This window comes from Taudactylus pleione, unplaced genomic scaffold, assembly GCF_031769625.1.
Source record: "Taudactylus pleione unplaced genomic scaffold, aTauple2 ptg000051l, whole genome shotgun sequence".
In the NCBI taxonomy this organism is placed as follows: domain Eukaryota; kingdom Metazoa; phylum Chordata; class Amphibia; order Anura; family Myobatrachidae; genus Taudactylus; species Taudactylus pleione.
In genome coordinates this window covers 6,475,941-6,501,669 of record NW_028284453.1, presented here as the reverse complement: position 1 = coordinate 6,501,669, position 25,729 = coordinate 6,475,941, and the positions used below count along the sequence as shown (strand labels likewise).

General features: G+C 42.9%; 1 protein-coding gene across 3 annotated transcripts; it reads right to left on the bottom strand.

Annotated features, from left to right (window-relative positions):
* Positions 1–5,661: 5,661 nt before the first annotated feature.
* NOSIP (nitric oxide synthase interacting protein) lies at positions 5,662–24,334 on the bottom strand. 3 transcript variants are annotated; one of them, XM_088462593.1, is made up of 9 exons: positions 24,238–24,334; positions 20,606–20,698; positions 20,141–20,246; positions 16,640–16,721; positions 15,872–16,013; positions 15,444–15,568; positions 8,671–8,858; positions 6,335–6,443; positions 5,662–5,898 (listed from the first exon to the last, which is right to left on the bottom strand). In XM_088462593.1, exons 2-9 carry the CDS (start codon positions 20,673–20,675, stop codon positions 5,827–5,829), a joined length of 894 nt encoding a protein of 297 aa, XP_088318719.1. In that variant the 5' UTR covers positions 20,676–20,698; positions 24,238–24,334; the 3' UTR covers positions 5,662–5,826. The 3 variants fall into 3 exon arrangements, with proteins under 3 accessions (XP_088318719.1, XP_088318722.1, XP_088318721.1); XM_088462596.1 differs by having other exon boundaries at positions 20,606–20,710; positions 24,238–24,313; XM_088462595.1 differs by having other exon boundaries at positions 20,606–20,715; positions 24,238–24,257.
* Between the last annotated feature and the right edge of the window lie 1,395 nt (positions 24,335–25,729).

The following is a 25,729-nucleotide window of genomic DNA, read 5'->3' as shown; positions in this document are numbered from 1 at the left end:
TCTTTTGGACTCCAGGGGGACTGGTATATAAACTGGACATTCAGCATTTCACCTCTATGCCTTGAAAAAGAGACTGTCTCGAAACGCGTTGGCTAGAAGGGGACATTCTCACTTGGACTACTGCATGTTGTGGACATACTAGAGGTAGGTGCGGAGAGGTGTTTATTTATTTGGACATACATTTGGGATCCGGACCCTAATTACCTCCACACCATATTTATACCTCAGCTGTTCACAGTGTGGTTTATATCCCTCTGAGAATGTTTTTAAATATATTTAAAATGTTTTGATGTCATTTATTTGACACTACCTGTTATTGTTATAATATATTTTTTATGTAAAATTTTGCATCACCTATTGTTGGTTATGGAGGAATGAAAAGATACGTTTACAAGTGAAGTACAACCTACAGTCCTGTGAGTACTGGTACGCTTCTCTGCTTTCAAGCATTCTGTTTTGGGATTAAAGACACCTTTATACATTTTGCACCGCTTGATAGGACTGTAAGTTCTAGGTGTGTGTGCATACCTTGTGATAGATCATTGATACCATTATAGGAGTGTACCCATCTCTGAATTTAGTGAGTTGGGGTACGCCTCATCTTTCCTTCTTCAAATTAACCTTTTAAGAATATTGTATATTATATTTTTAAAAAAGAATATTTTACGCTGACGTCATCTATATCCCTTTTCCTTATATTTGCGGGACCTCTGGTAAAGAAAAAGAGAAAACCATAGGAGGGACATCTATAACTTCATTTATACGGATAAGTATATTTATTTTTTCCACCAAGTACTATATATAGGCAGCGCCATTTTTCAATACATTTTTTGAGCGCTAGATATCCTTTTAGATTTTTGGGGAAAGATCTTCATTGAATAGGCTGCAGCTTGTTGATATTGAAGCGCCCGAGTTCTTTCCTATCATCTTTTTGCATGTGCAAACTTAAGGTGCCCATACATCTTATGGCCCAGATTCCCCGGGGAAATACAACATGTATTTAATTCCTATTTGCCGATTCGACTATTTTGGGAATGGAGATTGGGGAATTGAGATTTTTCAACATGTTGAATATCCCCAATTCCAGCCGTCAACAGAACGGGGAACTGCGCCAATTAGCCGCAGATGTATGAACCCCATTACACAAGCAAAATAAAGTGTGGCTACTGGGTCTATTGAGCCCAAGTATATGGTGGCAGACTATCCTGATTAACCAGCTGTGCCAATCTATTAGTTGGACCATTCAATCAATACAATGCTTTATTTCAGCATTCTCGATGGTTATGTGGAGCCAATGGACTGGTGACGTAGCATAGCGTCTGGGCTCGGATTACAGCATTGGGAGGTTAACACACCCTTATGGTTTACACCACAGGTTCTCAAACTCGGTCCTCGGGACCTCAAACAGTGCATGTTTTCCAGGCCTCCTCACAGAATCACAAGTGGAATAATTAGCTCCACCTGTGGATCTTTTAAAATGTGTCAGTGAGTAATGACTACACCTGTACAACATGAGCAGTGTGGGGTCCTAAAGACCAAGTTTGAGAACCACTAGTTTACACAATGGTTGGTTTTCTTGGTGGCAGCATCCTTATCTATTCTCAGTCTAATTTATTGTCTTCTAATAACAACCATATCAGGCTGCAATGATTGCTGAATGCTCATGTGGGTGGCTTTTTTTTTTTTTTCTAATACACATCAGACTGGCAAACAACTTTAGTAATGATAGTTATCGTAGCGCATTCATGCAGTTTTCACTTAAGGTGCATCAACAAAGTATTGAGCAAAGACTGTGAATACTTATGTACATGTGATTTCTTAGTTTTTGTTTTTTGATTATATTTGCAAAAATCTCAAAAAAAAACTTTTTACACGTTGTCATTATGGGGTATTGTGTGTAGAACTTTGAGGACAAAAATGAATTTATTTCGTTTTGAAATTAGGCTGTAACATAAAATGTGGAAAAAGTGAAGCGCTGTGAATACTTTCCGTATGCACTGTACTAAGCACATGACCTTGCTGAAGCAGATGCTGTGCGGGGTAAATTGTGCACAGGGTGGATATTGCTGTTAGGATATGAGCCAGTGTGTCTGGGTCCTCCTCCCCGCACAACGCAGTCTCCTCAGGCACCACCCTATAATGTTAGGTTTAGGGTGCGGGGAGGTTAGGTTCAGGCACTGGGGAGGGAGGGGTACAGGTTAGCATTAGGATAGGCCTGGCCAACCTGTGGCTCTCCAGCTGTTGTGAGACTACAAGTCCCAGCATGCCTTGCAACAGTTTTAGCATTCCCTAATAACAAAACTGTAGCAGGGCATGCTAGGACTTGTAGTTTCATAACAGTTGGAGAGCCACAGGTTGGCCAGGCCTGCATCAGGAGTACAAACCTATGGGTGTCGGGATTCCAACTGTTGGGATGCCGCTGTCGATATTCTGAGCGGCAGCATCGCGATCGCAGGTAACCCATACCCAACCTGAATAAAATATGTACAATTACAGGCTACAATCCGGGTTATGACTACAAACCTAGAGGAGAATTTTGAGGCGATGCTAGATGCTGGGGGGCCCTGGAAACCTGAGCGGAAGATGTGCATGTCAGGAAGGGTTTGGTTGCAGCAAAGAGGTGATGCAGCAGTTACACATTACCCATGACATGAGTGCTAAGAGGCTGGCAGTGGGGACACGACGTAGGCGAGTGGTTGGTTTGCCCAAGTGGCACCAGTTGTCACAAAATGATTAAAGAGGAATATTCAGCCCAAATGAAGGACCACACTGATCAGTTTGATGTTTAGGACCCTCCTGCTTTATTTTCACCCAAAAAAACATGTATACCCCCAGCTGTACTTATCAGCCAACCACCTGCCGGCTGGAAGCAGTGTGCCAAAGAGCTATATCACTCCAGAGACTGATGGTGCAAACCATGCCAGCTTCAGGGCACATGGCATCACATTACACTAGTGTCTGACATGGATCAGCATTAATAACAGCAGGACAAGAGCTTCAGATCAACGTGTAACTCGTTTTTTTGCCAGAAAATAAATGCACTGTTCATCTGACAGTACCCTTATGTATAAAGTAGGGGTGAGCGGGTTCGGATTTCTGAAATCTGAGCCCCCCCAATCCGAGTTGCATCCGAGTCAGGCTCGACTTTTCCCGCCTGACTCGGATCTGAAATCGAGGCAAAACGTCATCATCCCGCCTTCCGGATCTCGCAGGTTTTGGAATCTATAAAAGGTACCCGCGTCGGCACCATTTTCTCACTCGGCTGTGGACAGTGAAGAGGGAGGGTGGGAGTTAGGGCTGGCTGGGCTGTGTTGTGCTGTGCTGCTGTTGTCCATAGGGGCTGGCTGGGCTGTGTTGTGCAGTGTCCCAGTCCTGTGTTTGTGAATTGTGTGGGCAGTAGCCGCACGTGCATCAACAAAGTAGCGCCAAGCGTGCGCCTGTGTCATAAGTAAAGGGCCGGCTGGCTCGTCCATTAAAGGGTGCTGTAACCCCCAAAGTGCACTCCAAATAATATATTTTTTCTTCTGTTTGTGAATTGTGTGCACTGTACGTGCATCCTCAAAGCAGCAGCGCCAAGCGTGCGTCTGTCTGTTAAAGAGTGGTGTAACCCCCAAAGTGCGCTCCTCAAAAAATAAAAAAATGTTTTTTTCTATCTTTGTGAATTGTGTGCACTGTAGCTGTATGTGCATCAACAAAGGAGCAGCGCCAAGCGTGCGTCTGTGTCCCATAAGTAGAGGGCTGGCTGGCTCATCTCTTAAAGGGTGGTGTAACCCCCAAAGTGCGCTCCACAAAAAATAATCAATTCTTCTTTTTTTGCTGTGTTGTGTGCGAAATGTATGCGCAGTAGCCGCACGTGCATCAACAAAGGAGCAGCGCCAAGCGTGCTCAAAGTGCTCCAAAAAATAAAAAACTTTTTTTTCTGTGTTTGTGACTTGTGTGCGCTGTAGCCACACGTGCATCAACACAGTAGCAGCGCCAAGCGTGCGCCTGTGTCATAAGTCAAGGGCCGGTTTGGACATCTGGTCCGGACTGAAGGAAATCCCAACAATTTCTGACATGTCTACTGTCACTGCATATGATACTGTCACCACTGACAGAATGGTGGAGGATTACATTGGTGACAGCATCCAAGTAGGGATGTCAGACAGTCTGTACCTGTACTGGCAGGAAAAAGAGGCAATTTGGAGGTCCCTGTACACACTGGCTCTATTTTACCTGAGTTGCCCCCCCTCCAGTGTGTACTCTGAAAGAGTGTTTAGTGCAGCCGGGAACCTTGTCAGCGAAAGGCGTAGGGGGTTGCTTCCACAAAATGTGGAGAAGATGATGTTCATAAAAATGAATTATCAACTCTTCCAAGGAGACCACCGTCCAGAGGGACCTGTGGTGGTGGATTCCAGTGGAGACGAATTAATACTCGATGAGGATGTACACAACACTGAAGAGGGTGAAGAATCGGTGGATGAGGACGACATCTTGCCTCCGTAGAGCCAGTTTGTGCAGGGACAGATTAATTGCCAGCTTGTTTTGTGGGGGTCCAAACGAAGCAATCATTTCAGCCACAGTCGTGTGGCAGACCCTGGCGCTGAAATGATTGGTTTGTTAAAGTGTGCATGTCCTGTTTATACAACATAAGGGTGGGTGGGAGGGCCCAAGGACAATTCCATCTTGCACCTCTTTTTTTTTTCTTTGCATTATTTACTGTTTGGGGCCTGGTTTTTCAAACTGCCATCCTGTCTGCCACTGCAGTGTCACTCCTAGCTGGGCCACGTGTTTGCGCCGCCCACTCGTGTCACTTAGCATAGTCATCCAGCTACCTCGGTGCAACCTTTTGGACTAAAAACAATATTGTGAGAAGTTCAGAATAGACTGGAAATGAGTTTAAATTTATGTTATTGAGGTTAATAATAGCATAGGAGCAGAAAAACCCACAAGTTCTGTGATATTAGCTGTTTTATGCTTTTTTTCAAAAAAATACAAACACGAAAAGTGGCCCGGTGCACACCTCTAGTATAAAGCCTGCTCCATGTAGTGTCACAAGAAGATGACAACACACATGAATACCATTAGGACAAAAGAGCGGACATACCAAACGCACAGGGGGTGAAAAACAGTTGGTCATCTTATGAACACTTATGAATAGCTGAAGTGTAACAAACGGAATAGGTTTTCTACAGGAAAACATCATTAGATTTGTGGGGGGAGGGGGGGTTTCTGCAGTCAGGAAGAAAGGAGCATAGAATACATGCAGTAAGGGAACAGGGCACACAGCTGGTGCAATTAGACACTTTCCATCATCAAAATGTTCGAGAAAAATGTAATAGAGAATAATAAAAAAAAATTAAAGCCCCATCCTGTCCCTCCCAAAGAAAAATAAAAGTAGAATACTGAAGGCCTTCTTATATGATCAAGACACTGCTGCCATGACAGAACAGCTACTTATGGTACAGAGTTACCATTAAAAACTAAAAAGGTCCAAATCAAAGGATATCAAGGTGTAAATCGATAAGTAAGCTACTCCTCTACCACGCTGGAGACTGGCTGTACGGTGCGGCGGTCGGTGTGCGGGGGTTTCCTCCTCCAGACAAGCATGGCACTGACTGATTTCATTATATGCCTAAAGATTTTAGTCTCTCACACACAAAATAAAAATATGAACCCACATAAAAAAACAAGGAAGACTGTATTTTATTTAAGATCTACATAGGTCTCCATCCATTTCTAGCCAACAAGAGCAATCTGCAATTCTTGACTGAAGGAAGAAGAAGGGGAAATGAGTGTGAGAGGCCACGCAGGGGATTTGGTTGTAGACGCACAGACGATCCAGGATCACGCCTGCATAACTGGACGAGCTTCTTTTGCTTCCAGCTGCACTCCAGACCCGGAAAACCCTGTCCCGCCCTGTAATAGAGCCCAGAATCAACATATTGTATATTACACCTGCCCTGCATTTCTGATCAAGCTGAACACAAAGATATATATTATATAAAAGATCTACAAACGACTAATTAAAAGAAAAAAAAAAAACAGATGAACTGCTTACATATTGTTCGGTTAACAAAACAGCATCGTCAGAAAATCATTTAAGAGTTTAGCCACATTGACCTGTTCCACTACTGACATACTTGCCCCCATTCCACATCCTGCAAGTTTAAGAATGAATACAATAGGTGCTCTAACCCTAGTTAAAAAGCACCTATGAAGCAATGAACCCGCAGTTAGATAGGACTATATCTAGAGTCACTGACAAATCTCAGTATCCCTGATAGCCTGGAGATGCAGTGCCATGCTCGTTATATAGGGTGTCAGTGTTTAGGATGGGGAGTAACACACATACCCTCTGTAACACAATGATGTCCTTCTCACTCAGCTTGTCTCCACTGATTGGATCCGTCATATCTTTTTTGATGAGCTTCTCTACACATTCCAGCGTAACCACCGCTCCTCTGAAGAACAAAAGAAATTGGGCACTTTCAAAATAAAATGATATCCCAAAAGGGCCAGTTACATACAATTCCTTCCAAATTAAATCAACCCATAAAACTGTACAAATAGAACAGAATCTGCAGAGAGCGCATATTAAATTGTTCTCGGCTTCAGTTCAACTGAAAATCATTCATCAGAATATAAAGTACATGCAGGACCAAGAACTTTATGTAATTTTCATACAGACGTGAACTCATATACTTAACACGCTTTACGGCGTGAGACGCCTGACGCGACTGAGCCTCTCCGAGCGGTGTAGCGTTTGTGTCTTATGTGCTTTACAGATGCAGCTAAACACCACTTAATGTGTACCAGAGACGCTGGGCTGAGACTGTAACCGCACAGGAATTAGTTTTAAACACAAAGCCGCAGATGAAGTATAATGGAGCTTGGCGTGAGAAAAAGCTGCGGCTGCTGCATCGTAGAACGTCGTATACAGATTCAGAGTCAGCCACACACAGATGTACAAATGTTGCAACTCAAATGCATCAGTGCAACCCAGCAAAATGTTTTATTTGTGCAAAAAAAGACACTTCTCATTCATCCACTTGTGGGGCACTGGTACCATCCCAAAGTTACCTTTTTGGTTGGATGCGCTCACAGAGTTGCGGTACCCAGCACCTTCTGCCAAAAACTGGTGTCCTTGGGCATAAACTCATCAAACTTGTATAACTTTGTAAATGTACTGAGGACAATGAGGCCGCCAAACACAGCTGCTCAGGTGGAGCTCCCTGCTGCACCACCCAAGATTTGCTCACTGATCTGGCAAAATGAGCTTTCACGTTATAAAAGGAACAGGTTTCCCAGCCCTAATGTAAAAGTGTGACGAACCACAGTAATGATCCATCTGGCTATTGCCTGTTTAGACACTGGCCAAACAAATATAATAGCATTGTAACGGACCAGAAGATCATTTGTTTCCCTACAGTCTAAGGATGTAATGTCAGAAGATCACTAATGTCATGACCACATCCAGTAAGTGACGAGATTCATCTTCCTAAGGGAAATGATTCACACTTAAATCAGGACCGCGAACAGTCCTATCCTCATCAAATATCAGAGAGATCTGTAGGACAGAACCCCCAGTTTACTCTGCATTGATTTAGCCAAGACTTACACCCAATCTGATTAGTTTAGTGACATCGGCTGGTCAGCGGTAGATCTCAGAGAGGGAGATGAAATATATGAAGGGATGAAAGAGCTGAGAGCTTTGTGTGTGATGGTAATTTGATTATAGAGGACACAGGGAACCAGTTTAGATATTTGTTTATAGGGCATGCCCACGTACTGCTGTATTTTAAGCAAGATTGTCAGACATAAGGGCTCTGGGGGGAATGAAAGAGGTTAAGAAGAAAGAAAAAAGCAAAATAAAAGTAACAGAATAGTAATAAAGCATGAGCTCAGCAAATCTAATTACCAACACCAACATAGATACTAGACAGTGTCAGGTGGGGAGTTTGACTAGGGCGGTACACCTGTCATACCATAACGCAGGTGTCCTAAGGCGAGCTCAGTGAGGATAGAAACCTCCTGTGGAACAGAAGAGCTGGAGTCCTATGGCTCTGATAGGGTATTTGTAATACAGTCATCACATTTAATTTAGGTAAACGTGAGGGTAAATAAATATGGGTTATGGGTCACTTCAGATCTTGTATCACCTATCAATACTAATTCTGACCACCAGGTGTTAGCATACATCTGTAAAGCTGACCTGACCCCAGACGAGAACATGCATCGAAAATTTCTAAATGAAGTACAAATGAACTGGATGTCTGGACTGCAGACAAAAGGATGTCAGAATATCTAGTGGAAATAAAACCATGCGGGGAATCGAAAAAAACACAGACTAGCAGAAAGCAAAAATCAATATACTCCATATATATTGTAAAGAAAAACAGAACATAGGTAACCTAGCAACAATAGACAGAACAAGGGTCACCTTATATTGGTCTATACTATAGACAACGTCAAACATCAGTACAGTTAATGAAAGCTGGGTTTGCCTTTGGTCAATGTCATATTTTGGTCAAGATCATATTTTGTCACAATAAAAATCAGGACAGTACACCACCCTCTAATATGTAATATATCAGCCTTAGCGAAATGCAGATGTGCAGGGACCTGAATAACTTGTGTACAATTAGCACAAAATAAGAAGGTTCCATCAATCAACGGCCACATACTTACGAGGGTCGCAGGACGGCACACGGTACAGAGTTCCCCAGCATGTCGCGTGTCACCGCGCACACGTATCGGTCCTGACGATTTATGAGACCCACGCGATCCACTGCCTCATCTACCAAAGTAAACTTCACAGTAACCAAGTCTTTCATCTTCAGAGGCCTCCCGCTCATGGGGCAGTAAACGGTCTTGTCCTGTAACAAATGGAGTAGAGTCAGCATGGCAAATTCCCTATACATAATAATAGTACAATGATTTGTAAGCGATCATTAGTTAGTGTTCATTCCAGCACCCTGCACCTGTCACTAGCCGTGCAGTTCCTCTATCCTGTCTGGGGTGTCGTTCCCTGCTCTGGTGCAACAAACTTCTGAGATACAGACCACAGTGTGCTAGAAGCACCAGAGCAGAGAGCGACACCCCAGGCAGGAAAGAGGAACTGCACGGTGCTAGAATGAACACTAGATTAGGTTCTGTATTGAGTATTTTACCATTTCAAGCATATCCAGAATATATCAGAAAAGGCTGTGACTTGGTTATAGATAGAAGACAATAAGATTTACAATCACAAACACACTGACAGAACTGAGTGACAGAAGTTTAGATGGATCTTAGACAGGTGGCAGCTTTAAGTGTCTCAGGTAAGTGGTCACAGAAATGGTAGTTTGGTAATAGAAGGTGGAGAGGCCAGATCACATACTGGACTGGCAAACATTGCAATCCGCTCTTAGGCCCTGATTCAGAGCCGGACGCTCTGACAGAGCGCTCGCTCTGAATCAAGGCCGTCCTTCTTGATTTTTAGAGCGGCCTCCCGGCCGCTCGTGTAGCTGTGGGTGACCACCCACAGCTATAGCGAGCGGCCAGGAAGATGGTCGCGATGGTCAAGACCATCGGGCTTGCGACGAGACCCTTGTGGTAGGGTCTCGTTGCCGCAAGCCCTGGAGTGCTTTCGGCTCAAACAGCCGAAAGCACTCCCACTGACATCACTTGTGATGTCAGTGGGGCCAGCCCCAGACGGTAGGCGTTCCCATGGAAACGCCTCCGTCTGGGCAGCCACGCCCCCGGCACGCCCACCAAAGGGGGCGTGCTGTCACTCAACATCGACAGCACGTCCCCTTTGGTACGAGACCCGGAGCGACGGATTGCCCGTCGCTATCCGGGTCTCGTGCATGCGCACGACGGATCCGCTTGCGAGCGGGTCTCAATTAGGCCCTTAGTGCTATAAACTGCAGGGGTAAAGAGTATGTTTAGGGATTTGGGCAATTTGTCCAGAAAGCTTTCGAACGAGTGAACCAGCAAAGCTGGTTACACACTGAGCGATATATCAGCCATTCAATTGACGACCGATATATCGCAAACTCGTCGGCGGGTGTGTACCTCCGATATGTCGTTCACAGACCTATTGCATCTGCTCCATAGCCCAGAAGATGGCCGATATATCGCCGCATCTGGCTGTGTGTACGGGCGGTCAGCAGACTACCCATACACTTGCTGCAAGGACCGCCGGTGACTGTCCGCTCAACTGGGCGGGCAAATTGAAGTAATGCTGCGAAGAAAGTTTATCATATCAGTTAGGGACTGTAGAAAGCCAATTAACAGAGTGGTAAGGAAAGGCCAGTTTTCCCAGTTTATATATGCAAATGTACATGGATCAGATTATTCTGAAATTCAGGAAATCTACATAGCATAAAAAATTAAAAACAATAAATAAAAAAAACAATAAAACCTCTACTACTCTTTGTCCCATTTTTCCTAAAAACAAAAACTTATGTGACAACCTTATATCCATCTCTGATTGGGGGCTTGAGGCAGAGTTGTACGCTATGACAATTTGCAAATGGAGAGATTTGTTTTCGCCACTGCGCATGTGTAAAGGTACATTACCGTAGTTGCACGCTGCAAGTTTTTACTCTCAGTGTGATGGATAAGAAGGGAGCATTAGGCGGAGGTAACTGGGAGTATCGGCTAAATACGCAGGCGCATCTAGACTGTTGCGGGGGCGTCACATTTTACGTCCTACAACCATACGCAGGAAACAGGGCTCCGGTGCCTCGGTTACGGCGGCCATTCTGAGTGACCATAGACTCGCTGAAGGGGTCGATGTTTGCCTGGTCTGCATCCAATGCTGTCTATGTGTACACAGTTGCGGACAGCTGCGATGGCTCCGGTGAGTACAAGTCCCGGGCCGCTGTTGAATTAGCATATTTTCAAACATCCACAACTGCGAGAAATGGCAGCTGCGGCATCACTAGCGCATAACTCTGTATAAAGGGCCTGACTCAGCAAGGAACGCAGTTGCTTATACGCACGCAATCGGCCGAATGCTGTGTTCTGCGCATGCATCGCAGTGCGTGAACTAGCTATTGCAATCACAGCGGCTACGCAGACCCATCGCAGAGTGATTGACAGGATGTGCCATTTGTGGGTGGTGACGGGGGGGGGGGGTGGAGAATTAGCCGAACGCAGGCGTGCCAGTGCGTTTCAACGGCGTTGGAGGGGCGTGCACATATTAGCCACTGCGATACCATACACAGCCTGGAGCCTTATAGCGTGCACTGAAGTAAGCCATTCCTGAGTAAGGTCTGCCCTGCCTTAACTGTGCATGTGACTTCGATGGTACTCGATTATACCGATGTTTCCGCAGTCTTGCTAACCATTACGGATGTGCGTGTAGGTGATGTGGGCGTCCTTATGTAGCGGTGCGGCGGCATTGCGATTACTATGGATTAGCATACTATCGCAGCTGAACAGCGTGTGTACGCTATATGGCAATCCGTAGTGGATCAGGCCCTCAGGGCACAGTCATGTTTCTGTAAGAATTCCAACTACAGGTTTATGCAGATAGAACCAAGCTCTTAATTCCTGCAGTTTACACATTAGGCTACAAATATTTACACGTATGACAGAGCCCCTATGGGGGCTTGAAGGGAATGCAGTCAATTATATTTGCAGGATTACCTTCACTATCAACTGATCATAAAGTCCCCATGTAAGGACAGAGCCTATTGGGTACAGCAGTGTAGCACACAGATCAGAGCAGCAGATATGGAGAAGAAGTGGAAGAGTACAGTAACAGAGGAATGAGGGCTCTTTGGCTTCTGCTAATGATGAAGTGTAAGAGAAATAACTGGGGTATTTATACTAAAGTTATCTTCAAGTTTTTGTAAAACTAAAGTCTTCTGGGTGCAAACTGCAGGCGGCAAATCATTTATTACAATATTTTTTCGTAAACCAAGTACAGATGCTGCTATACCTTGTAAGTAAGCAGGGTCTCCCTTCACACTTTCCTGGTAACTCAGGCAACTCAGAGACATACACCCTTGCAGGCCCTATTGGCCAATAAGGAATGTAGACTGGGCCCCCAGCTACTTTTACAAGCTGTTAAAATATGGGTGCTGGTTAATAAACTCCTGGGTTTCACAGATATTGACCCTGATACTCCCTTATGGAATGCTAAAGCATTGCCAGAACCATCATCCTTACAGGCGGAAGCAGTATGGGGTAGCAGAGGAATAACTGTGTTGAGACAGGTCTATTGCGATAATATTCTAAAATCATTTACCCAATTACGTAGTGAATTCAATCTTCCCCATACACTATTCTTCAGATATTTACAGCTTAGGCACGCTTTAAATACACAATTTGCGGGTGCACCGCTGATGTTACAGGATTCTGTGCGCAAGTTGTTCCTATTGTCACTAAACGCTCGTAGAGCTCTCTCACGTCTTTACGACTTGGAAGGTTAGATGACTGGTGAGCAGTCACAATAAAGGAGTAAACAAAAGTGGGAAGTGGAAGTAGGCCCAATGTGTGATGAATACTGGTCTCTGGCCCTTTGTAGTCCAGGAGAATCCACAGCAGCTATTAGATTCCAGCAAATTAAATTATTTATACTACACAGGACTTACCTCACCCCTGTACGTCTCCTTCAATTTGGAGGGCATGCTGATTTTTGTCCTAAATGTGGATGTTCCCACGGGACCTTTTTGGCATCTCCTTTGGTCCTGCCCAAAGGTGCACAGTTTCTGGGGCCAGGTAATTGGAGTGATTGCATCATCAAATATACCCCAATCTGCTTTGACTCTGGCAGTTTGTACTCTTGGTATTTTGGCCGAGGAGGTTTTTGATAGGCACACTAGACAATACATTCTTAATTTATGTACCTTGGCCAAAGTTTGTATAGTGAGAGTGTGGATGGCTACTACGTGTCCTGAGTTTCAAGCGTGGGTTACTCTAGTTAATACCACAATATCTCATGAGTGGTATTTATATTCTACTCGTAAATCTGAATAAAAGTTTGACCAAATTTGGAAGAGATGGTTACAATCTACATATGCTAAGTTGCCGCCGGATCAGCATACTTTACCTAGACTCTAAATTTTATGTTAGGTTTATTGATTGGGAGTCAGACTATGGTTGGATTTAACTTGATGCTGCATATACAGTCAGGTGCATAAATATTGGGACATTGACAGAATTTTCATATTTTGGCCTCTATTCACCACCACAATGGCTTTGAAATGAAACAAACAAGATGTGCTTTAACGGCAGACTTTCAGATTTAATTTGAGGGTATTTACATCCAAATCAGGTGAACGGTGTAGGAATTACAATGGTTTCTATATGTGCCTCCCACTTTTTAAGGGGCCAAAAGTAATGGGACAAACTAAACAATCCTAAATCTAACTTTCACTTTTTAATACTTTGTTGCAAATCCTTTGAAGGCAATTACAGCCTGAACTCTGGAAAGCATAGACATCACCAGACGCTGGGTTTCATCCCTGGTGATGCTCTGCCAGGCCTCTACTGCAAATGTCTTCAGTTCCTGCTTGTTCTTGTTTTCCCTTCAGTTTTGTCTTCATCAAGTGAAATGCATGCTCAATCGGATTCAGGTCAGGGGATTGACTTGGCCATTGCATAACATTCCATTTTTAGCCTTAAAAAAACTCTTTGGTTGCTTTTGCAGTATGCTTCGGGTTATTGTCCATCTACACTGTGAAGCGCCGCCCAATGAGTTCTGAAGCATTTGACTAAATATGAGCATATAATATTGCCCGAAACACTTCAGAATTCATTCTGCTGCTTTTGTCAGCGGTCACATCATCAATAAATACAAGGGAACCAGTTCCATTGGCAGCCATACATGCCCATGCTATGACACTCCCACCACCAAGCTTGGATCATGAGCAGTTCCTTTGCTTGTCCATAATCTTCTCTTCCAATCCCTCTGGTACAAGTTGATCTTTGTCTCATCTGTCCATAGGATGTTGTTCCAGAACTGTAATGGCTTTTTTAGATGTTGTTTGGCAAACTCTAATCTGGTCTTCCTGTTTTTGTGGCTCACCAATGGTTTCCATCTTGTGGTGAACCCTCTATATTCACTCTTGTGAAGTCTTCTCTTGATTGTTGACTTTGACACATATACACCTACCTCCTGGAGAGTGTTCTTGATTTGGCTAACTGTTGTGAAGGGGTTTTTCTTCACCAGGGAAATAATTCTTCTGTCATCCACCACAGTTGTTTTCCGTGGTCTTCCGGGTCTTTTGGTGTTGCTGAGCTCTCCGGTGCGTTCTTTCTTTTTAAGAATGTTCCAAACAGTTGATTTGGCCACACCTAATGGTTTTGCTATCTCTCTGATGGGTTTGTTTTGATTTTTCAGCCTAATGATGGCTTGCTTCACCGATAGTGACAGCTCTTTGGATCTCATCAACTCCAGACCTTTTACCTGCTTAATTGATAATGAAATAACGAGGGAATAGCCCACACCTGTCCATGAAATAGCTTTTGAGTTGATAGTCCCATTACTTTTGGCCCCTTAAAAAGTGGGAGGCACATGTAGAAACCGTTGTAATTCCTACACCGTTCACCTGATTTGGATGTAATTACCCTCAAATTAAATCTGAAAGTCTGCAGTTAAAGCACATATATTTATGCACCTGACTGTATATGATTATTTAATGCATATTGGGAATGGAGGTTTCTACATGTGCCCTAGCATTTAAGTGTTAATGCTCTAGTGTAATATATATTGTAAATTCTGTACTAGATGATGTTGATACTATTCTGCACTGAGTCTATTACTCTCTTTTTCATATACTTATATAATATGTTTATATATGCAGTCGTCTTTTTCTTTATGCTCTGCAGTTTGCGAATGTGATATTTGTATTAGGTGTTCTATATATTTGCAATGAATATGTTTTACACTTTTGATGTGTGATAATTATTGGGGGGTTTTTTGTTTGCTGTTTTATTGATATATTGTATTGTTTAATTGGAATACATTTTCAATAAAAAATACTCAATTTAAAAAAAAAAAAAAAAAGTAAACAGGGTCTAAAAAAAATCTAGTATTCTCCCCAAAGCCTCTATCACGGGTGCACCTCCTGGCATTTTTCCCCAACAGTGCCCAGCTGACATCAGGCACCCAGGGCCGGGTTGACTTGTATGAGAGTAGGCTGGCGCCAGCCAGCAGAGGTCGCCATAAGCAACAAAAATGCTTACTGCACAGAGAGCAGGGGCTCCCCACCTAGAGTCCTCTCTGCCTCGACCCTGGCTCACCCCGCGCTGGAGGCAATCACTGCAGACACACAGCCTCCCCCTCTCGGGAGATGCTGGGTGGGAGGGGGGCGCACGATGTGCTGCTGCTGCTTACCTCTTGTGGTAGGGTTGATCAGTCAAGTCTGTCTGGTTAACATTGAATATTGAAATAATGCAGAATGGTAAAATTCATTAGACTTTTAAAGGATGTCACTTTAAAGAGACCAAAAAGGGAGACTCACTGGTTTCTTCACAAGTGTTGATTTTGCTTCTGGTGTAAGTGATGGGATCCAAAAGCTGGGAAGCTGCTTATTCTTTTCCTCACTGCACCGACTGCTGCCCGCCTCTGCTCCAGCTCCGCTGCTCTCTGCAAAACATATACATACATTTAAAAACAAACAAACAAAAAAAAACAAGAAATAATAGTAATAATATTAATAATAATAATATGAAGACAAAAACAGTCAAAACAGCAGCAAACAAATTAATAATAAAAAAGAAAACACAAATAAAACACACAAGGAGGAAATAATACATTAATGGTCTGTTTACTAGTAGTATTGGTGTAAATGGAACCCTACAAGATATGATGCATAAATCCCCAATCATTCAATAAGACTCACTTCCTGGAATAGGTCACAGTGACAGACAGGTGAGGGCGAGACATTACCTGGTTTCTTTGTGAAAGGATTTAGTGGCTTACTGATGATGGACATTTCTTTATCGAGAAACCCTTTCATTTTGGATTCTTTGGCAGCTTTGTTTAATTCGTCCATTTCTGCCTTTTTCTCATTTTTCTGTTTCTCATAGGCCTGTGTAATAGAAGGATATTATTTATAAGCCAGGACACATTTCCACACTACACACAGTACAATCACACAGAACTTTGCCCTAATATAACTAGCTGTTTAAAGACTGCATCTTGTCCTGGGCTTATTAACAACATGGTGTAATGTGCTGAAATGTGCTACAGCCATTCACAACAAGAGATTTGCTTTCTAAAATGTACTAGACAAATAACTGGTCACCGCACAGCATTGTGTGTGCATTGTACACAATTACTAAATAAACCTGTGTGTGTTGTTCTGTATGGATCAAACTAGTGCAAGGTCCCATAGGAGTTTTGTGGGATGTTATAGCACCAAAACCTTGCTCATACTGTAATATTAGGATATGCACATATCAGCACGTCATGCACGGTTCCTATGGGACTTTGCTACCATAGGGACGAATCACACACGACAACAGCTTTGCGGGATGTAGCTCTTGCTCATTTCTGCTCACAGCCCGCTGAGGTGTGAGCAGTATTGAGCTGCCGTAATTGCTTCATGTGCACAGCGCATATCATGCAAAGCTGCTCGCGTGTAATGGAATCTGCCCCAATAGGTGACAATTCAGCAGGATGAGATCTAGTAAAGCGGGTGGGGAGGATGCTGACCTTCATCTGCCGAGCAATCTCTTTTTTCTGGTGCAAGATGTACTCCAGTATTGCTTCCTTCTCAAAGATGTATCCATCTGGCCTAAATGAAGACAAGTAATGGTCAAAATAATAAATACATTCTGTGATGTATAATAGTGCTTTGCAATAACCAAAAGAGGCCCCTTGTGCACAAAGAAAAGAAACAATCTATGGTGGAATGTGGAAAAATTCTACATATATAAAAATAAAAAAAAATTACAGTATTAAATAAACTTCATTATATGTGGATCATTATAGATTATAAAGATTTTTTATTTAAGCATTTACATAGTGTTTTTCTCACAAAAGAACTCAAAGCAGTTTACATTATTACAGAGGGTGATTCAGCCATCTTGGGTGTGCTCAGTTGCTACTCTGGGGGGGGGGGGGGGATTCAATTAGCTCCATCAGTTAACGGGTGTGAAAAGGGAAGGTTGCCTCGGGCTTTAATGCCTGGGGCTATTCAATATATGTCCCCTTTTTCACTCGTTAAATTACCCTGGTAACGGCCGTTAACACATAGAATGTGACCTATGTATTAACATAATCGCAGCACCCATTACCAGGCTATTTATCTGGGATTTATTTCCTGGTCTGCAGGTAATGGGAAAAAAAAAATCCCAGTTACCTGCAGCCTGCCTTCAGGGATAACTGAATAGCCCCGGGGGAATCGATTAGCCTGTGGTGAATCCCCCCCCCCCCCCCCAGTAATCATTCACTACCAGTGGCCACAACATTGTAGCTTGCACTCTAAGGGCCTGATTCAGGTTGGATCACAAGGCTGCATTCGCACGCAGGCCAGCCGATGTTTGCATTCTGCGCATGCATATAAGACGCAGTGCGCGAATCGGCCACTGCAATCGGGAAGCGATTGGAGTGAGCACGCAGAGCCTTCACATAGTGATTGACAGGAAGTGACCCTTTGAGGGTGGTAACGGGGGTTGCTCAGAGAAATGCAGGCGTGCCTGGGCATTTAAACGCCATTACAGGGGCATGCATAATTAAGCCCCAGCGATACTATACGCTGGCAGAGGTCTAGATGGAGACAGGAAGTTTAGCAGTTTCTGCAGTAGGGTAGGGTCAGGTCAACCATAACTGTGCGGATGTTTCCGCTGACTTGAGCATACATGTCATGGGAAGTAGGCGGCTTTATACAGTGATGGGAGTCTTGGTATAGAGCTGTGGTTGCTGTGCGATTGCATTCATTTGCATATTTTCGCAGCGAGCGGGGTGCGTGTGAACACAGCCTTACAAACCAACCTGAATCAGGCCCTAAATTCCCTAACAAACACAGACGGACACACAGCTCTATTTTTTTCAGAAGCCAATTCACCTATCAGTATGCATTTTGGAGAAATTGGGACAGCAACATGGAGGGAGAACATTCTCCACAAAAATATAAAAAACATCTACCTCAGCAATAACATAATTGATAGTGTTATAGGTACATTTATGCACTTTAAAAAAAAAAAAAAAAAACACTCTCAATCGAAAAAACTAATTCTAATACTGCGTCCATTAAATCTAATATACTAATTATTGACCTGAAACTGAATATATACACATACACAAAGTGAGAGCTTCTATAACTTATATAATGAAACTTGTCATGAATCTTAGTATCTTTCCCTTTATACCGGATTCTTTATTCAGCCTGGACATTAGCACATTGGACTTTTTATTCCTCACACTTACATCCACACTCAGGGGTATATTTACTATAGTGCAGGTTTTTAGAAGTGGAGGAGATGTTGCCCATTGCAACCAATCAGATTCTACTTCACATTTATCTAGCAAAATCTAGAAGATAATGGCTAGAATCTGATTGGTTGCTATGGGGCAACATCTCCACTTCTAAACACCCGCACTTTAGTAACTATAACCCCAAGACTACAAAGACCGTGTGAACTACGTCGGCTGTACAAAGAATCTGAGATCTCTGTTCAGCAGTGCACAGCGATGGGGTACAATTCAGATTCCTGCTCCGTTTCGGTGGTCTTCTTGGAACCATTCTGTTCCTATAATCCGTATGCTACTCACACATCGTAAGGTGTGTGGAAGTCTGACTTACAACCTTTATCATTAGTCAGATCATTTACATTTGTTCCTGATTTGAACACCTGCAGTTATATTGAGCAGGTCTCTGGCAGCAGTAGCAGAGTATACTGTGTGGAAGCATGCAATGTTGATGCAGGTCTATGGCCTCCATGTAAGGTGTACGCTGGATTAAATGAATGTAATATTTGAATAAGATTTTTGCGTTTGAGAATAGGCAGATTTATTTTTTTTCTAGTAAATATGTCAATCTAACTAAGTATTTTTATTATGATAATTGCTGAGCTAAATGTTTTTATTATAGTAACTTATGTACCTGGATTTTACCTTTAATAAGTTGTGTATGTTAAATATAAGTCAAAATGTATTTTATTATAATAAACTACATTTCTCTCCATTGTATTGTTATGTTGGAAAACTCCACATTTTAATATTTTGTTTAGTACTGCTTTATAGCATATAACTCACCTTTTGCTTTTCCTGTCCATAAAAAGGTTTAGTCAATGACCAATGCTCCCTAATTATTCTATTGTCAAAATAACTGAATTAATAGTAATCCATAAGGACGGTATGCAGTTGGGAAGCCGGCGGACCTAATCCCGACAGCCGGCTTCCCGACTGTCATATCCGGGCAAGGGTCCAAAGACAGGCGTCGATATGCCGACACCTGTCATTAGACATACGCCGGGAGCCCGACGCCCGGCATCCCGATCGAAGGGACACCGGGCGCCGTGTGCGGATAGCCGTGTGGGGGGAACTTAGGGTTAGGCACCCTCCCGGGAGGTTAGGGTTAGGTACCCCCCTGGGAGATTAGGTTGGGTTAGTGTTAGGCACCCCCCCCTCCCCCCCAGGGGACTTAGGTTTAGGAAGGGGGGGGGGTTAGGTTTAGGCACTTAGAGGGGGGATTAGGGTTATTTACTGAGGGAGGTTAGGGTTAGGCACCCCTAAGGGAGGGCTAGGGGGTAGAATTAGGTTAGCTAATACTTACCTAAGGACGATAGGGATTTCCACTGCTGCCGGGATGCTGGTGTCGGCATTCCACATGCGTCCGGCAGTAAATCATACCGATTCCACAAGAATAAATTGCTCAGACATGCCTCTGAATACAGCTGTCAGACTTCTGCTAACTCGGTGGCCTGTGTATACTGTAATCCCCTGACCACACTAATAGCCACTCCGGTTGCTCAGCCCAAATTCCCAGATCTACATTAAAGTGCCCAGAATAAAGTGGATATTTTATAGGAGGAATTCACCAGCAAACAAATTTAGGTCCAAAGGGAGAAAAAAAAAAAAAATAATAACTCTGCAGACAAAATAAAATACCAAGTAGACTCTGCATTATTACGTTGCTTTCTCACTGGAGCAGTTAATTAATGTCCCACCTTATAAATGTAAGAATTTAATCAGTGTCACTGAGATACCTACGTTACTACAGGATCCTTACATGGTTGTAGGGACAAACAACAACAGTCAAAATCTTTCACAGCATCTCTACTGAGGCGAATGGTCTGAGTTCCATATCCAGAAGCAGCTATGGAAGGAAAACATATTTAAATAAAATTGCCACTGTGATTTAACAAAGAAGATGACTTGCACAAAGTAATGCCAAGAGGTGCAGTTCATACTTACAGTCTACAGGTGTCACCGTTGTTATGGCCTATGCTGACATCTTGTCAATAACATAAAATACTCATAAATAAACGGCAATAGCAACAGTAACTTCTGTAGACTGGAACAAAGACATTATCATGGTTCCAAATCATAGTATATAGGCGTTTACACAAATGAATATGCAATTTTTAAACAAAAAACCAATTAATGTTAATTTTATTTGCATTAGTTGTATATATTTTATAAATAGCAAATACAAGAGCATGTAGTGCTACAAACCAGTATCTTTCCTCTTCTCGTAGTAGGTGTAGACAGCCCCAGCTGTACAGTTCTTTCCATGTCTTGTCATCTTCTCTCATAAAATAAGTCTGTCTGCAAAATATTCTGCTCTTTTATAGGGTTTAGTGTTCAGGTCGATAAACAAGTCACTGCTTTATATTAAAGGAAGGTATTACTAAGTGGGTAATGAGACAGTTTTGTTCCTGTACATTTATTTCCCGAGGTCAGGGACTAAATGTATTACAGACGCTCCGGTGTAACAGGATATAAGCGATCAGAGGGAGCCATTTCAGCCTTGGATAACACTACCCAGACAACAATTCACTGACACAAGTCACACTCCATTCAATGACCAGCACTATCCAAGCTCTTGGGTTACATGAAGCAGTCAGAGCCTGTTCTATGGTTATCAGCTTCCCTAAGAAACACACCCAAGTGTCCTTTTTAATCACATGACTTTTTAAAATACTCTATATGTGAATACCTACATACATAATTACCTATATTGTGTGGTACTAAGGGGTCCATTTATTAAATAACGATAAACAAACACGCAGAAGGAAGACATTTTCCGAAGAAAAGGGGGATTTAATAATACTTGCACAAGGGCAGTTCAATTCTTTACATATTATATACTGCAACCATACATATGGTCTAATAAATATATATTTAATTTCTCATAAGAGGTGCGCCCTAGAATAAATATAGCATGCAAGAAAAATAAAGGTAGTATTCTAAAGTGCGGCACTCAAATAAGCAGTATCTTCTAAATTTTAACCTTTATTACATAAATTAAAAGCGAATTATAAAAACAGAATGTGAAGTGATCTGTACTGTAACATGTATGTAGTTTATTTACCCCAGTCCTTAGAATCTAGGCCTTAAGCTAGAATGCAGCTTTAGGTAGTGGGGGTGTATTATTATCCAGGTCAATTATCAATCACCAATAAATTGAGGTTGATAACTGACCTGGATAATAATACACCCCCACTACCTAAACTTACATTCTAGTTTAAGGCCCATACCCTATATTTGAGGTGTCCGTTTTTTAACTGACAATATAAACTACATACATGTTACAGTACATATCACTTCACATTCTGTTTTTATAATTCGCTTTTAATTTATATAATAAAGGTTACATTTTAGGAGATACTGCTTATTTGAGTGCCGCACTTTAGCATATTACCTTTTATTTCTTGCAAGGTAGACATTTCCCCAGCAATGCATTTAATTAAACTGATTAGATACTCTCTGAGATCTCCGGCCTTAACCTACTTTCCGCAGTAAAATGTAATTCCCCACATACATCTATTGGGACAGAGATTCATCAAATGTAGAAAAGTTTTGCATCTTAAGGTGCGTACACACTTGGCGATAATACTGAGCAATTGCACGATTACGACTTCGGAATCGTGCACTATAATGTCGAAAACGACCAGCAAAGCGCGCTCCCGCTGGTCGTTTCCGACATCTATCATCGCCTGAACATGCAGCACAATCTGCAGATAACGACAGATTGGCCAAGTTCAGGAATGATAGAGGGGGCCTACACTGAACGACATATCGTTCAGTGTAGGCACTACAGGGGGATCAGGAACGACTGTACGATTACGATTTCATAATCATACTGTCTTTCCTAATCGCCTAGTGTGTACGCACTCTTAGGATGGTGTTACTCTACCTTTAACATGGGATGCATCATCACTGATACTGCTTTTATACCTAAATTCCGGGTCTGACCCGGAGGTTGGAACAGGGTTCCAAACCCGAATCAGACCCAGAATTTAGCCGGTGCCGACCCATGAAATTCCCGAGACGACGCCGTTCAAACCGGAGCCAGGTCTGCAGTGACCCAGCTCTTCTGGCATGGTAGTGGACGCTTGGAGATGACGTCATCTCCAAGCGCCACTGAAGCTGGCCAATCGGCCAGGATGCGGTGCGCTCCAGGTCATCGTGACCCGGATCGCACCGTTTACACTGCAGGGTTTCACTGGTTATTCCCGTGTTAAACCCTGCAAGCTACCTGGGTTGAACTGCCGGGTCACTCGACCCGGAAACCCAACCCTGTCCCCTTTTACACCAAGGAGCTACCCGGGTTAACCCTGCAATAACCCAGGTTTTAGCTCTGGTGTAAAAGGGGTATAAACCAATACATAATGACATTGACCTCGCCCCACTAGCCACCAACAGTAATTTTACCCCGTATTCAATATACTGTCTGGACCGTAAGGATATTCTAAATACCTTCTTTACTGGAAGGACCTTTTTAAATGTTAATGTAGTTTTAACTTAATGTATTATTCTCTTATGAATTGAAAAAGCTGCAAGTAAAAAGTTACATTGTGTATTTCTAGTGCTCTTTCTAGCACCCTGCATGTGATCAGTGAGGGCATATTTTTATTTTGAAAGTCAAAATTTTATACGTGACGGATCACTACAGCTACTAGCTATAGTGATGCATCGCATATAAAATGTTGCCCTTCAAAATTAAAATATGCCCTCCTTACTGATTACGTGCTAGAATGAACACTATTTCCTCACACCCTAATACACATTAGTTAAGACTCGCTTGCTGATATCTTGGCTTCACTCACTTAGTTTGGATCACGTAATCTTAATTATAGACATCACTGTCAATCAATTAATTGAATTGTTAGTTCAATTAACATTCGGTGCTGTGAATAAGTGGGGGAGGGAAAAGGTTAGCGATAACAGGATCCTTTATAGTTACCACTAAAGCAAAACAACGTAAGTACTCCTATCTTCTGTATAATTTGTCACCAACAACTCTTAGATTGCAGTCTCTTACATGCAGAGCCATCTTTACAATGCGTTTCATGTGATTATATGTAGTTTAAGTCACAATCCACCTTAATGTGTAACGCTGCAAAAGATGTGAGAACTTTAGAAATGAAAGAGGATAATAAAGATGGGAAGGGAAAAAAAAACCTGGGTAGTGTGTAAGAGGGCAAGGATGATTCAGGGCTGTTTTTAAGGTGTAAAACATAATCCAACATCTGCATCCGCTACTAATAAAGGGGAAAGACTAGCGAGCTCTAATGAGGAAGCTGCATATTTCTCTGCTTGTGCAAAACTGTACACCAGTGGTGTCAAACTCGGGCCCTTCAGCTGAAGTGGAACTACACATCCCAGCATGCACTGCCAGTTTTCATACTAGAGCATGCTAAAACTGTGGCAGGGCATGCTTGGATATGTAGTCCCATAGCAGCTGGAGGGCCTGAGTTTGACACCACTGCTGTACACAAATAAAACGTGGCTCCTCTACATTGACTGATAAAAACACTGTGAGCTGGAAAGGGAGGTTCAATGTATTTTAAAACAGTAACAATTATTAATAAAAATGCCCTGGAATGTGTGTGTGAGTATATTTTATATATATATATATATATATATATATATATATATATACATACACACAGACAAACACACATACAGGTGTGACCAACCTACTCAGGTAATGCAAAGGGGGCCTGTGACCTATATAGTTAGCTATAGAGGAGGGAGTAGCCGGGGTACGGACCGGGATTGCAAGGATTACCATTGTGCAGTCATTATACAGCACCCTCTCCCCCATTACCCCCAACACACCACACAGTCGCTTTGTTTACCTTTCCAAGCCCGGAAGTGTCGCTGCTGAGCCGCTCAGCTCTATGTCGTCCGTCCACTGACGCAGGGAAATGACGTGACGACGCTGCCAGTAGTTGACACGTGACCCGCAAATGGGTGGAGCTACTGTGCAAACGTCGTTCGTATGGGCGGGCAGAGGACATAGTACACCCTCCCTTACGGTAGAGCTTATTTCCCCTTCATGCTTAGGACCCCGAAGTGACAGTGAGGGCGGAAGTGAGATTCTATGCCAATACAGTAGCTGATGACGTCAGGGCCTCTCCCGGAAAAGCATCTAGACGCTAGTAGATGACATCATCGTACATCTACGGAAGGGGGTCTATCTCTTCCCCTACTGTAGTACCGTACAAAACGTACGTCTTTCCTCCTGTGTTGATGGAGTGCTGAGGATACAAGATAACTTTACTTTCCATACATATATATATATATATATACACACACACAAAATGTGCGTACCAAGGGCCTGATTCAGAGCCGGACATAATTAGCGCTCGCTCGTCCAGAAAATAGGGGTGGCTATTCAAATGAACCGTTCGCTCTTTGCGGTCTGTTGACGCCTCTATGGTGTTTGCTACCACAAATTTGCAAGCAGTTCTGGCTATAAAATAACCCAGTGACGTGGTCAATGACGCTGCTGTTTTAATTATGCACACCCATAAAACGCCCGTTTTTACCTTTAAGCACGCCTGTGTTCTGATTTCCACTCCCCGTTTTAAAGCACCTTCCCCTGTTACCACCCACATACGCCTCCTCCTGTCACTCATATTAGCAGGCATTCGCTATTTAGCGAACAAACGATTTTCGGCTGCACTGACTGGTTCGCGCATGCGTATTACGATCCGTACGCATGCGCAGTTGGGCAAACATCACTCGGAGCGAACGAGCGGCCGCTTACGAGCGGTTCTGAATCAGGCCCCAAGTCTCTCAAGATGGTGTGTGTGTGTGTATATATATATATTTGCTTTTTAGTTGATGACTATATAAAATCACAAATAATAGAAAAAAAGAGTCGGACCTATTCTATAAATGCCTATGCTCACAGCAGGCCTGGTTTTAAAATTTAACAAAAGATTAATATATGACCAACCGATGAGAAGATCAGTGTTAGCGGAGATTTAGCAAACAGCCAGTTAGGGCTGCGACCATCATCTTTTATACCTGCACCCTCCACCCAATACGATTATCCCAGGACATATGTACACATAATAAATACATACCCAGATGTGGATCTGCAAAGCAATAAGTAAAGGGGAATGCAATCCAAAAACAGCAATCAGAATACACGGAAAGGATGGGTGGAACCAACAGAAGAAAAAGTCACATAGATCAGAGATTAATTAAACAAAGCCAGGTTGAAGGGTCCAAGCAGGCAGAGATATTACTGAGGGTAAAGGTGCTTACACACTTGGCGATGTGCTCATGATCCGACATTGTGTACGATTTCCCCTGATCTCCCCGGCAGTCCTGCACACG

Excerpts from the sequence above, each read along its gene's own strand:
- NOSIP (XM_088462593.1), bottom strand. The coding sequence starts at position 20,675 with ATGACAAGACATGGAAAGAACTGTACAGCTGGGGCTGTCTACACCTAC. Across the intron at positions 16,014-16,639 it reads AGATTGCTCGGCAGATGAAG|GCCTATGAGAAACAGAAAAA; the intron begins GTCAGCATCCTC and ends TCTATTACACAG. Across the intron at positions 6,444-8,670 it reads TGTGCCGTCCTGCGACCCTC|AGGAGCGGTGGTTACGCTGG; the intron begins GTAAGTATGTGG and ends TTTGTTCTTCAG.